Source organism: Lagenorhynchus albirostris, chromosome 20 (genome assembly GCF_949774975.1).
Source record: "Lagenorhynchus albirostris chromosome 20, mLagAlb1.1, whole genome shotgun sequence".
Classification (NCBI taxonomy): Eukaryota; Metazoa; Chordata; class Mammalia; order Artiodactyla; family Delphinidae; genus Lagenorhynchus; species Lagenorhynchus albirostris.
Genome location: NC_083114.1, coordinates 27,017,841 through 27,030,233, shown reverse-complemented (window position 1 = coordinate 27,030,233; position 12,393 = coordinate 27,017,841). Strand labels below are relative to the sequence as shown.

At 47.8% G+C, this 12,393-nt stretch overlaps 1 protein-coding gene across 2 annotated transcripts in view; it reads right to left on the bottom strand.

Moving 5' to 3' along the window:
• Positions 1-12,119, bottom strand: part of HLF (HLF transcription factor, PAR bZIP family member) — a 54,658-nt gene extending 42,539 nt beyond the window's left edge. For both annotated transcript variants that reach the window (XM_060134096.1, XM_060134097.1), the window contains exons 1-2: positions 11,616-12,119; positions 9,106-9,441 (exon numbers count right to left, since the gene is read on the bottom strand). In XM_060134096.1, the coding sequence (XP_059990079.1) occupies positions 9,106-9,441; positions 11,616-11,730 (451 nt within the window). In that variant the 5' untranslated portion in view covers positions 11,731-12,119. The remainder of the gene's footprint in view (positions 1-9,105; positions 9,442-11,615) is intronic.
• Between the last annotated feature and the right edge of the window lie 274 nt (positions 12,120-12,393).

The following is a 12,393-nucleotide window of genomic DNA, read 5'->3' as shown; positions in this document are numbered from 1 at the left end:
TAGCTCCCTGGAGCACCCTTCTGCAGCATGCACTCATTGTTTTTAGGAATCTAGGGTCTCCCAGGCAAGATGTGAGTGGGAAAGGGGTTTAATTAGCCACAAGCCATCTCTCATTACAAGACCCTAAATTCCAAAGCATTCTTCCAAAAATCATTAATGAAAAAAATAAAAAATCCTAGATTAAACTTCTAAAAACAAAACTTTTAGGAGATCTGTGTGACAGTAGAACTGTATAATTTTTCAGGACAGAAAATGAGACTGGATTCCCATTATGAGCTGGATGGTTAGGGACTTGAGACAGTAACAATACTTGCTAAAGTCAGAAAAGAAGGAAAACAAACATTTCAGGAATTTTCACATTAAGTCATGGAGTGTATATCCACCAGAAGCCAATTTGACAGAAAAGAGTACTGAATAGTTTTTCCCCAACTGATGCCTGATTCTGCCAACACTCCTGTAATTGTCTATTGTACATAGCTGGAGGTGAAATTGCACACATTGACTGTTTTGTTTTTTTTCTTTTACTTAAGGGAACTGGTTTGGGTTAGCGCAACTCCTCCTTATTTCTGTCATCTTGGCTTGATCTCAGAGAACACTTCAGGGGTACCTGAGTGAGTTACTTCGTGTAGGTGCCATTCAGCAGCTCCCATTGCTCTCCCAGAGCCTGTCTGCTCCCACAGAGTCCCTTTCCTCCAGCAGCACCCCCCAATCCCAGCCACCAGATCTCTGCATGTTGTGCAGCTAATTCCGGCTTCAGGGAAGAAGGGAGCCACAAATACAAGGTCAGGACTCAAGAATACAAAACTGGGGCTTCCCAGGTGGCGCAGTGGTTGAGAGTCCACCTGCCGATTCAGGGGACACGGGTTCGTGCCCTGGTCCAGGAAGATCCCACATGCCGCGGAGCGGCTGGGCCCGTGAGCCATGGCCGCTGAGCCTGCACGTCCGGAGCCTGTGCTCCGCAACGGGAGAGGCCACAGCAGTGAGAGGCCCGCGTACCGGAAAAAAAAAAAAAAAAGAATACAAAACTGTAATAAGGACTCCTTTGTCTCTCAGGAGTAAAATTACTAAGCTGGCCAAACACTTGCCTAAGTGTTTTCAGCCTGATATTACTGCTGCAGGTAATCCTTATAATCAAGTACTATTTGTATCACTGAAACCTTCCTTCTTTCTCTCTCTCACATACACATATACACACACTCAAAGAAAAACAAAAACCTACACTCATAGAAATAGGTTTAACATACTTGTTTGCAAACCCAGTAAGCTTTATAACAGAGGCATTGTAAAGTCATGAATATTAATGGCTTGGGCTTATTAAAATCTATTTTTCTACTCCTATGAGATCAGGCCTGCTTTTGGACTTTTAAATTCTGAATCATTCAAATCCCTCAAACTATTTTCTTGCCAAAGAGTGTTTCCCCTAATTGCCAAAATTATGGGCTTCATAAGTGAAACTTAAACCCTGTGTTTTTGAATTAATTTCTCTAGATCATTAGAACATTGTGTTTTGAAAAACTGTTTTATGTTCAAGGGAGAGTATTTATTTTCAAAATAACAAAAATAAGGAAGTCCCGGTTCGCCAGAGGAAACTATTGTGAAGTATCTAAAAATGTTTCAAATCCAACCTTGAACCCAAGAGGAAACGTCCGCATGCCACTTCCCTGCTCAAAAACCTTCAATGGCTCCCCACTGCCTCCTGGATCAAGTTCAAGCTTGATAGCCTGGCATGCATGAAGCTGCCAGCCTGGCTGGCACCTGCCTCTCCAGACTCACACTCCTGCCTCCTTCATATGAATTTTCTGCACCAGCCAAACTGGATCCACACCTTGTTCCCTAAACACCCGTGGGCATCCCTGCCTCCACGTTCTGCCGTTCACCATCCTGGCTCCTCCACCACTCACTTGGAGGCCCAACGGAAGGTCCAACTCCTGCAAGAAGCTTCGCCCCAGGCCCTCTTGCCCCAGGCGCTGACTGCTTCCTGTGAGGCCTGGCAGCCCTCACCGTCTGCACTGCTCCCTTATTAATTTTCAAATGTTTTACTCACTTTATTGCTTACTCTTTCACCCTCCTCTTTTCAGTAGATATTGGAGGCTTCTATGTACACATCACTTGGCACTGAGGACATGCGAGCTTGTCCTGTCACTCATCTTTTTACCTACAAGTTCTATCTTCCCTACTAAGCTGCCATCTCCTGGAGACCAGCAGCCAAATCACACCCTTGTCTGTCTTCCCCAGGGGGCAGCACAAAGCCAAAGCTGATGCTATTGCTGGGGACCGTCCACACGGCTCCCCACCCCGCCAGCTTCCTCTGCGGCTTTCTCATCTTCATACCATTGACTGCAGGAAAGTAACGGTATGGATCTCGGGTAAGGGGTATGGATCTCGGGTAAGGGTTGGCCAACTAGGGTAGGTACCATGCTGGCCCTTCATGCACATTAGAAAGCTCACATCAACCCAACCAAAATGCTACTTTGCAGATGAGAAAATAAATGTGTGGAAAGAGAAAGATTTATCCATTAAAGGACCACTGGGGGGAAGGAGGAATTATTATTCTGGAATGCTTATGTAAAGTCTTACTTGTAAGCAGGAAGATGAACTAGACTCCTCTCCTCTCCCAGCACCCTAACACGCCTTTATGGTTCCTTTACCCCTGAGGTCACTGTATTTCCTTCAAGTATAATTACTGCCTACTAGTAAAAATTCACAATAGTAACAACAATTGATTGACTGGTTTACCAGCCATATATGTCCTGGAGAAATCCTCTACTCAAGAACTTCTTTGAACTGCATTTTGCTTGCTTGATTTTTTTAATCTCATGAACAAGGAGGACTGAATAAAGTTAGCTACCCAAGGCTACTTAAAACTCAGAGGCGAAGAGAGGGGCGAGAAAGGCTCGGCAGAGAAGCAGAGGAGGAATTCCAACTCCAGAGGCCTTAACTGGCTAGGAAGGGAAAAGTGTGGAGACTGCCTAGGAGTCCAGTGTGAGGTCCTCCTATGAGAAATGAGATCAGATGGTAATGAGAAAGCCACTCGGAGCAGCTGTTATTGGGCGTTGCTGTGTGCCCGTCCCTGTGCCAAGTAATCTCCATATAAACTTCAGCAATGCTAGAAGGCAGGCCCAGGGATTACTCCGAAGTTCCAGGTGGGAAATCCGAAGCTCAGACCATTTGAAGGACCTGCCTGAGATCGTGAGCAGGCATGGCAGGGGCGGGATTTTGCCGGCAGGGATGGATCTGTGTCTCTTCAAACACAGGTCATTCTGATGGACATTTGAATGGTGAGCCAGCAGGCATCTAGGTCTGCAGCACATTTCAGTTTATTCCAAAACAATGGTTTAGTGGTTTCAGATTAAGACATTTGCTGCGGGGACACCAAATATTATAATAAAGGAAGACATTAGATGGGACCAATACTCTCAATCATTTCCTTACAGAATCAAACACAGGCCCTGTACCTCCCCGTCCCTCTCTCATGTATTCTTTTCCAATGTTTTTCTCAATCTCATTACTTCCCCTACTACCTTCCCTCTCTCCTCCATTTCCACTGCTGAGACATAAAAAATGATTCCTGGGTGAAAGTGCTTAGTGCCGGTTGGAGGGGAGGTTTCTGAGAAACCTAATAAGTCACCGCTGTCTCTCACCCTCTGGCTCTCTACACCAGGACGTTATCACAGCGCCCTTCTTCGCACCCACACCCTCACCCCCTTCCTTCTCCTCTACCGAGTTCTGTCTTGATGTTGCTATTTTTCTAGTCTGGTAGACACAGCGCTGAGCTGCAAAGACTCTGACAAGCCCCCTGGCAGGCGCTGGCCTACAGGAGTCCCGCCTCCTGTAGCAGCGCAGAGAACACAGCGCCTCCAGGCAGACGGGCAGGAGAGAGGGCTGCATTTGGGGTCTGGCTAGAATGTGGGGCAGAGCAGGTTTCCCTGGCATGGGAACGGCCCTCCAGAGCTCAGCTTTCTCATGCCAGGGTCAGGATTATAGTTCCTCACTGGCACTCGCTGTAGTTCGCCTGGGAAGGGAAGCGAGAGTGGGGGCAGGAGGGTGGCAGGCAGCCAGCACGCCACCCAGAGCTGGGCGAGCTCCACAGGGCACAGCCACGTGCCTGGAGCACACGGTCATGCAGGCAGGCAGCCAGGGTGCCCGGGGCTCGCACGAGACCTGGGGGCTGGGTAGCCAGTGAGTGGCTGTTTCCACACTGGAGGAACAGGAGTTGCTAACCCAGAAGCGCAGCTGCTGGGGTAACGTCAGGGAAGTGGCTCGTCTCAACCCAGAGCAGAGGAGAAAAGTCAGGCAGGCTCTAAGGAACAGGGCCTGGGCATGCTGGGGAAAAAACAACAACAACAACAAAAAAACGCGCGTCCTATTTTTGCAGAGGGAAAGGCACTGGATGAAACAAATCCCTAAATGGAGAACGGGTTTGGGAATAAGCCATTCCTTTCCCTACTTGCAAGCCACGACATCATTCTAGCTCCAGGCTCTGAGTATGCATGTGCCACACACCCTGTTAAAACCCCACAAAAGCGGGATTATTTACAGTCTCCATTCTACTGATGAGAAAACCAAGGCTTCAAGAGGTCAAGGAATCGACCTCTGGTTACAAATCCAGGATGTGAACCCAAGTCCCTGGGTCCAGAGCTGATACTCTTAAGCACCCAGTCACCCTTGCTGTCCATACCTGTCTGGGAATACCTCTTGCCAGAAGGCTAGGATCCACTGTCCTGGGAATGTTTCACACGACAAAGCCAAGAGAACAGGGCAGGCCTGTCCTCTACAAGGCGTGGTGGAGAAGACAAACCCTTACAAGAAACAAAAAAGTCTGCCTGCTTCCAGAACAAAGCCGTCTCTCTCCCCTCGTGATCTCCTTGAACCTGATGAATGAAAAGCACTTTCAAGATATACCTGAGGCGCGGTGCACCTCAACTCAATCAGGGCGCTGCCAATCTGCAGATTTATCAACATGCTGGAAGGGAAAATATACGAACTGCATGCCCTGAAGGGGAGGGAGAAACTGAAGCTTCATCTCATGATGCTGGAAAATCCAAAAGAAGCCTGTTGCCTAAGCAGGACTCTCATAATCCCAGAACCACCAGCACAGAACTCCCCTCCACCATGGTTCAGAACCCAGAGCCAGCATCTTCCTTCCACGTGAAAAGCTCATTACAAGGCAAGGTCAGCAATTCCAGGACACGGATTCCATCCTGCGAGGGTACCATGGGGTCTCCCCTACCTCCTCACTCTCCTTGGGCCACCCATTCATGCCCTCCTCTTCCCACTCACCACCACATGTAAGGGTTTTCACTTCACTCCGTAACCAGCCTTCATCACAACCTAGGCTCTGTGCTCAGAACTGGAAAGAGAAGCTTCGGAATTCTCAGCTGAATACGGGTCTAAAGTGGTAGGACACCCTCAAGCTATTCAAAGAAAAACCACTAGAGGAAACAATTTCAAATCTGGCTTTACAAGCATGTGATTTAAAAATAACTCTGCCTTTGTCTGCTATAGATGACTTCCCTAAAGGGACTGCTGTCCTTAAAGCAATTGCTCAATTCTCAGGGCAAACTGATTCTTATTTTTCCGGTACGCAGCACATACCTCCAGGAAAGCACTCCCAGGTACCACCTCTGATAGCATCTGACATGCAAACATCGAAGTGGTCAGGATGATTTCCTGCCTGGGAAAGTCCAGGCTGGCCTGGGAAAGTCCAGGAAGCTGCATCTCGGGTGACTGAGAAGCCCGTGCAGGTGGCTATAGCACCCAGGAACCACCACTCTTCCTTCATTAAGATGTCACCCCAGAAAGCTTAGCAATAACCCCATAGCCACAGGAGGTTTCAATGGATCCCTGGGTTATTTCTTCAAGGAAAATTGTATTCAGATATTTAATTCATTCTTTGATCAGACAGCTAGACAAAGGAATAAGGATGAGTATATAAAACAGGAAAGGGGTTGGAGGGCAGTCAGGGTAAATAGTAAGAGAATTCACAAGAACGCTCACCTTGTCATTCCAAGACACACTTGGGGTAAACCTAGAAATGCATAATTTGTCACCTCACAGCTTCATTTCCTTTCAACCACACAGGCAGCACTTTCAACCACACATGGCACAATGTTACTGAGTGTAACTCAAAAGATGCATGCTGAGCAGAGAGCAGAAAACAAATGTTTAATAAAATTGCTTTGCAATTATCTCCTGATTAGTCTGATGTCTCAGTTTTATCAATTAAAAGTGTATAAGTATACTCTTATTAACATTATATTTCTTCTTGGCAACTTAAGGTCTCCTGACCTTCTCAAAAGTTTTGCCATAAAGCATTACAGGAGGTAAAAAGCATCCACGTGTGTGACAGGACCCTGAATTAAGCCCAGATTTTGTCATTCAAATCGAAAGTCGAGATCAGTAGTTCTCAACGGGGGTGATTTTGCCCTCAGGGGACATTTGGTAGTAACTGGAGACATTTTTACTTGTCACAGGTTGTGGGAGGGGGTAGTTTTACTGCCTTCTGGAGGACAGAGGCCAGGGATGCCCTTAAACATCCTACAATGCACAGGACAGTCCTTACAACAAAGACTTACCTGAAACGTCCAACAGTGCCAAAGCTGAGAAATCTTGCTCTAGACTGAAATTCTACAATTCCCAGAATGTTCACAGCTACATCTGTGCTCTTCCCTTCTGAGGACTTATTTTCCTCAAGATTAACTTGGTATTTCTATTCTGGTCACCACTGTGATTACAGAGAATAATCAAGAACTTCCTCCTTTTTCAGGTTTGCTTGTGATATACCATCCAACACGCCCTAGAATTTTACTTTGCATTATCACCTTTATAATGATCAGCACTGTACGAAAAGCAGTGTTATTTTACCTGCATTTGGTATTTTAAGAAGAGCTCTAACTTCTTTTCCTTTTTTGTCAGGACTATCACTGAGTTTAAATGAATTGAAGAGTATTATTTTGAAGTGTGTTTCCATTATGAAAAAGGACGCTTAAATGAAGAGCTTATTTCTAGATGCCAGGCCCCGTCTGATCCTAGTGCCTTTAACTCCATAACCTAATAAAATGATAGCCACTGAAACTCAGCAGTCCTTTGTTATGGATTGCAAACCTGATTCGGGCATCAGAAGTTTCTTAAAGTCATTAATACTGATTCTGTGAGCCCTGACAAGTGACTTTTAAGGAAGCTTCAAACTCCAAAACCCCAATTCTTGATTTTTCAGTAGAAACCTAAGGGTGGGGTCCCAATATCTGCATGCCTCTTGGGAAAAAATACGGAGTTTCTAACATGGCACATATCCTGTACGTGAGAGAAAACTGAGAAATACTTGTCAACTGAGTATATGCGTTAGGCTTAGAATACCCCAAGCCAAAAACTATTGGTCAAAATCTCCTGACATTTCTCTCCAGAAAAAAGGGTTATATACTGTACCTAATTACTTTATGAAGGTATTTCAGAAGGCAGAAATTGGAATAAATGATGAAAGTTGACACAGAATAATGATCGTAACTGCTCTCATTAAAAAATAACTAGTGGTTGTCATTTGACCCTTTATACATACTGTCTCTAATTTTCACAATAGTCCAATCAAATAGAAATTATACCCTCCTACACAAAGGGAAACTGAGGCCCGGAAAGACTGTATCACTTTGTAAGGTCACACGGCTACGAAGTGGTCAGTCTCATTCTGCAGAGAAGATGACTGAGGCATAACTGCGCCTTCTCCCTGAGGCTCTGTCCCCTTCCTCCTGGTTGTTTTCTCACTCTGAATGGTTATTTATTTTGTTGTCTGTTCCTGGGAAAACGGCCTGTGTGTCCTAAGTAACAGGGGCTCAGGGTCACATAAAAGAGTGTTTCCCTAAGCTTCCGTGGCCTTCTGAGGTGGTCAGAGGCTAAGACTTAAAGCCATTCCAGCCAGTAGCCTTGAAGTTATAATTCAAAGTGGGTTTTGGAGAAGGGGCAGCACAGAGAGATTTGATGGGAGAGCTTCAACACTAACATTTCAAGGCAGGGGCGTTCTCTTCCTCCTCTGCACCGTTTCGTTTCATTTTAATCTCGCTCTGTGTGTCACAGAAATTCTACACGAGTTGAGGACATAGACTTCAGGAATGATCTCTAGCACAAGTCTCCCATTGTCCTGCTTTCTGTCCTCCCCGCAGCTAAGGCCCTTGGCTCAGCGACCTTCCTGACAATTTATCTGGCTGCATCTTTGTTCCTGGTTACCTGCGCTCGCTCGTGAAGTGGCCTTTCTTCCTGTTCATTTTGTACGACAGAGTACTAAAGGCACGAAGACAGAGCTCCCTCAACTTGTGTTTATATCTGAGCATTTGGCGGTGGGTTTTGAAGTACTGGTCATTTCAGGTAACGTTTTTGTGTAATATTTCAACACCATTTAAAGCCAGCCTTGGGGCCTTGTGGGTTTTGATAAAAGTGGATTACGTGTGGTGAACAGACGAAAATGAAAAAAAATATATAAGAACAATTTGGTTTATAGGAATGGGGAAAAGAGAGAGACGGGATCTGATGCTGAAGAAGGCTAAGCCACGCTTAATGTGAGAGCTGCTTTTAGATTTAGTTTCTCAATCGACGACAACACAAGATGAAATGGATGGAAAAGCTATCTGCCCCACACCCCTGCCTCACATTTTTTTCCTTTGGGCCAGAGAACAATGCATATAGGTAAACCACAGCCTTATAGACAGTCTGTCTACCCAAATCATTCAGCAAGGTCCTATTGTCTGTGTATTTGGGGAATGAGGAAAAGAGACAGAAGATGAGATGGATGCCTAAATTACCCAAATCATTAACTGTAGGTTTGTATTTCTTAAACTGCAGTCCTTGGATCAGCTGCATTAGAATCCCCCAGGGAGCCGGTTACAAATGCATATCCCTGGGCCTCATCCAGACCTGAAAAATCAGACTTTCTGGGGGTAGGTTCCATAGAATCTGCCTTTAGCTGACTCTCCAGGTGATATGCTCATTGAAGTGGGACAACCACTACAATGAAATACAAGACTCCACTTTTCAAGCACCCCTGATCGTTAAGACGTTTATATCACCCGCACCCTCTCCCTCCTCCCCACCTGAAGGGAGAAACTTCTGAGAGTTTACCTGGTCTGATGGGGCTCTGCATACAGTTTGGGGATGGGATGCCAGGGTGAATGGGTGCAGAGGTCCGACTGCTGAGGTCCATGACGGAGGGGGCAGCTGAGGAAGCCGGCTGTAGCCCGGGAGGGTGAGGGCTGTGGTCATGCTGAGACGGGCTGGGGGGAATGCCATTTTCCGACAAAAACTCCTCCAGGTCCATGTATTCCAACTGGAAAGTATCTCCGTCATAGGGAAGAGTTTTGTCCCATAAGGTGGGTCCCAAGAATGCTGACTGGGGGACCGTCGGGCTATTACTCTCATCATCCAGTTTCTTTTCCTTGTCTTTATCTTTACTAAATGCTGCAAAAAGGGGGGGGGGAAATTGGAGTTTAAAAAAGAAAATGAAGAAGTCTTGCTTTTTTAATCACTCCTCCTGGCTTCTGCTACAAGACTACTTCCCACAAATGCCGGGGTTCTTCTCTAGCTGCTGGTTCTTGTGGACCTAGAGTTAAAAGTTCAGGCAGGACATGGATCTCTGCCTGTTTTTCAACATCTTCCTATTTACTTTGGAAAGAAAGCACTAGTCCTCGGGACAGGGCTAGAGACTGATCTGGGATATAAACAAGACAGCACAGGATTCAGTGCATTATTTGAAGAGACGATAATTTAAATCTACAGTGGTAAAATAACACCTGCAATTACATACAACTGCTGTGATTTTTAAGAACACAGCCAATAACCAGGCATGATTTATCCTCCAGGAAACTGATTACAGTAACAATATGAGGTCATTCATATTTAGAAAGCCAGTGCATTCATAATTCTAATTTTGGTAAAGCAGGGACTCTCCACCCTTCTTTGATACCATGTACTGAGCACCTACTAACATACCTGGTTCTTTCCATATATTTTTCCCCCAAAAAAATCTCATAATAAACTTGCAAATAGCGACGATCCCCATTCACAATGAAGCAATGGAGGCTCTGAGACTTGATAGGAGCTTGACCAATGCCTCACATTGCAGAGAGGAAAGCTGAGAACTGCCTAGCCCACAATGTGCTTTGCTTCTAAAGCCACTGAGGTACGCTGTATTTTACAAAAGGAGTTTTTTGTTTTGGTTTGGTTTCAAATACGAAGTGTTTTCTTCCTCCTCTTCCCCAAACACTGAAGTATGATCCAACTCAAAAATTATACATGTATGCAACCTGTCAAAAACACAAGTATCAGAAAAGGTGGTTCCTCTGGATACCTGTGATGGAGGTGTGCAGCTGCTTTCTACCTGGAAGTATCACTCACCCCATTAGGTCTTTAACCAGCGCTCTGGATTTGAACAAGTCTAGTACTCAGGTGCGGGTGGCATCTGGGATTAAGCAATTTGGCTTCTGAGCTTCTTCCTCACAGAAACACAGTCTCCATCGCCATTCATTCTAATCCTCTACGGTCTCATCTCTCAAGAATCTGACTTTAAAACACCCACAGATGCAAAAGACTGCAGGCAACACCTTCCTCCCAAGTGCTCCTCCTTAAAGGGGAGTTAAGAGGGAAGCTATGTTCTGCAGACGGCGAACCAAACCCCTCAACTCTTGTAATGCAACAGGTTGCCCTAGGAAAGAAGATGCGAGTAATCCCGGGCTACTTGTAGCCAAATGATCTTTCAAGACTTTACACTCTGAGCCGCACGGTTCACCGCACGGTTCATATCTGCTACCATGATATCGAAGGCATGAAACCCAAACGACAAATCCCTGGCGGCACCAGCTGGGTTCGGCGCCTCCTCGCACGACCCCTCCTGGCCCGCTCCAACCAAGGTTGCCTGGGGAAGGTTTGGGACTTACCAAGAAAAGGCTCAAGCCAGAGGAGGCTCCTGCGCGGTTACACGTGAGCCTGCTCCGCTCTCCCCTCCCACCAGGAAAAGTGCGCTGGGAAGGTGGCAGCGCTGGGGGCGTGCGCGGCATCCCGCCCAGAGACCACTCCCCCAGCCAACCCCAACCAACACCCCCCTTTCTGAAGCACCCAGCCAGGGAGAACAGGCGTCTCCGCTCTCACCTCGGGTGTTCCAAACACTAACAACTAACAGCAACGATAAGCACGATCCCAATACCCAGGCTCCGCAGTGAGACCCCCGACTCGAGCCCCCACCCGCGTGGAAGCCGGCCCTGTGGTTTCTCTTCCCAGCCCGCGCTACTCTGCCTGCGTGCAGGCGGTTTCACTCTGCGTGCGGGTGAACCTCAATCTAGGGAACACTGACCTGTCAAGTTCTATCTCCCACCTGCGCCGCCCGAGCGGGACCCGGGAAGGCCCGGCCGGGTCCCCAACGCTATTTTAAACGTTGCTCAGCGAGGGGGTCCCCTCCCCTTTTTGAGGAGGAGGGATGGGGCGATAGGTGAGCTCCTCGATTTCATCAAAGCAAGGCCGGGGTGCCGGGGGCAGGGACGGAGGGGTATGGATGCTCCAGCGGGGGTGCCCGGCCCAGGAGGGGGCCCCGGAAGCGTTGTTCCTTCCCAGAGCGGGGCAGCCAGGAGGGCAGCGCTCACCGTCTTCGTGATGAAGGGGGAGCTTCAGCGGGTTCTCCAGCAAGGACCTGAGCACGCCGTAGGGAGGCGGGATAAAGGTGGGATTCAGTGGGAGCTGTCGGGACATTTTCTCCATCGCGATGCACTCAATTTTTTTTTCTTAAAAAAAAAAAAAAAACAACCCCAACCTCCCCCAAAAATGTTGCTGAGCTTTTTCCTCCGTCCTTTGCCAAAAGTTCTCGCTTTCAAGGCGGTGCAGACAGGGAAGAAAAAAAAATTACTTATGTCTTTATAAATACATCTGCGTAAAAATATAAAAACAAAAAACTTTCGGGTTCCCAATGCAGTCCCCAGAGAGCGCGCCAAGTGCCCGCGGGCTCCTCCACGACGTGCAGGATGCTCTCACTTGCTTCGAACCCCTCGTCTTGTTAAATGTTCAAAATTGCGAAAAAGAAAAAATATGCAGACAGCTGCAGAGGGCGGAACGCACCGCACCGCCCGGCCGCGTCGCACTAGCTCAGAGGCCGCGGGCCGTCCCACCCCACCCCCCTCCCCGAGCCGGCGGCCGCTGCTCCCCCGCGCTCCGCTGCCCCGCAGCGCCGGGCTCAGCGCATCCAGCCGCCCATGTGCCGCGGCCTGACAAGAGTGACGTCAGGGCCCGCACCGCGCGCCGATAGGCGTGCGGGGGCGGGGCCCCACGCGGGCCCGCCCGTCCGCCGCCGCGTGTTTAGCGTCGTCGCGCGCTCCAATTTTCTGGGACCGTGCGGCTCTAGCGGGCTGCAAAGAGACAGGCGTCGGG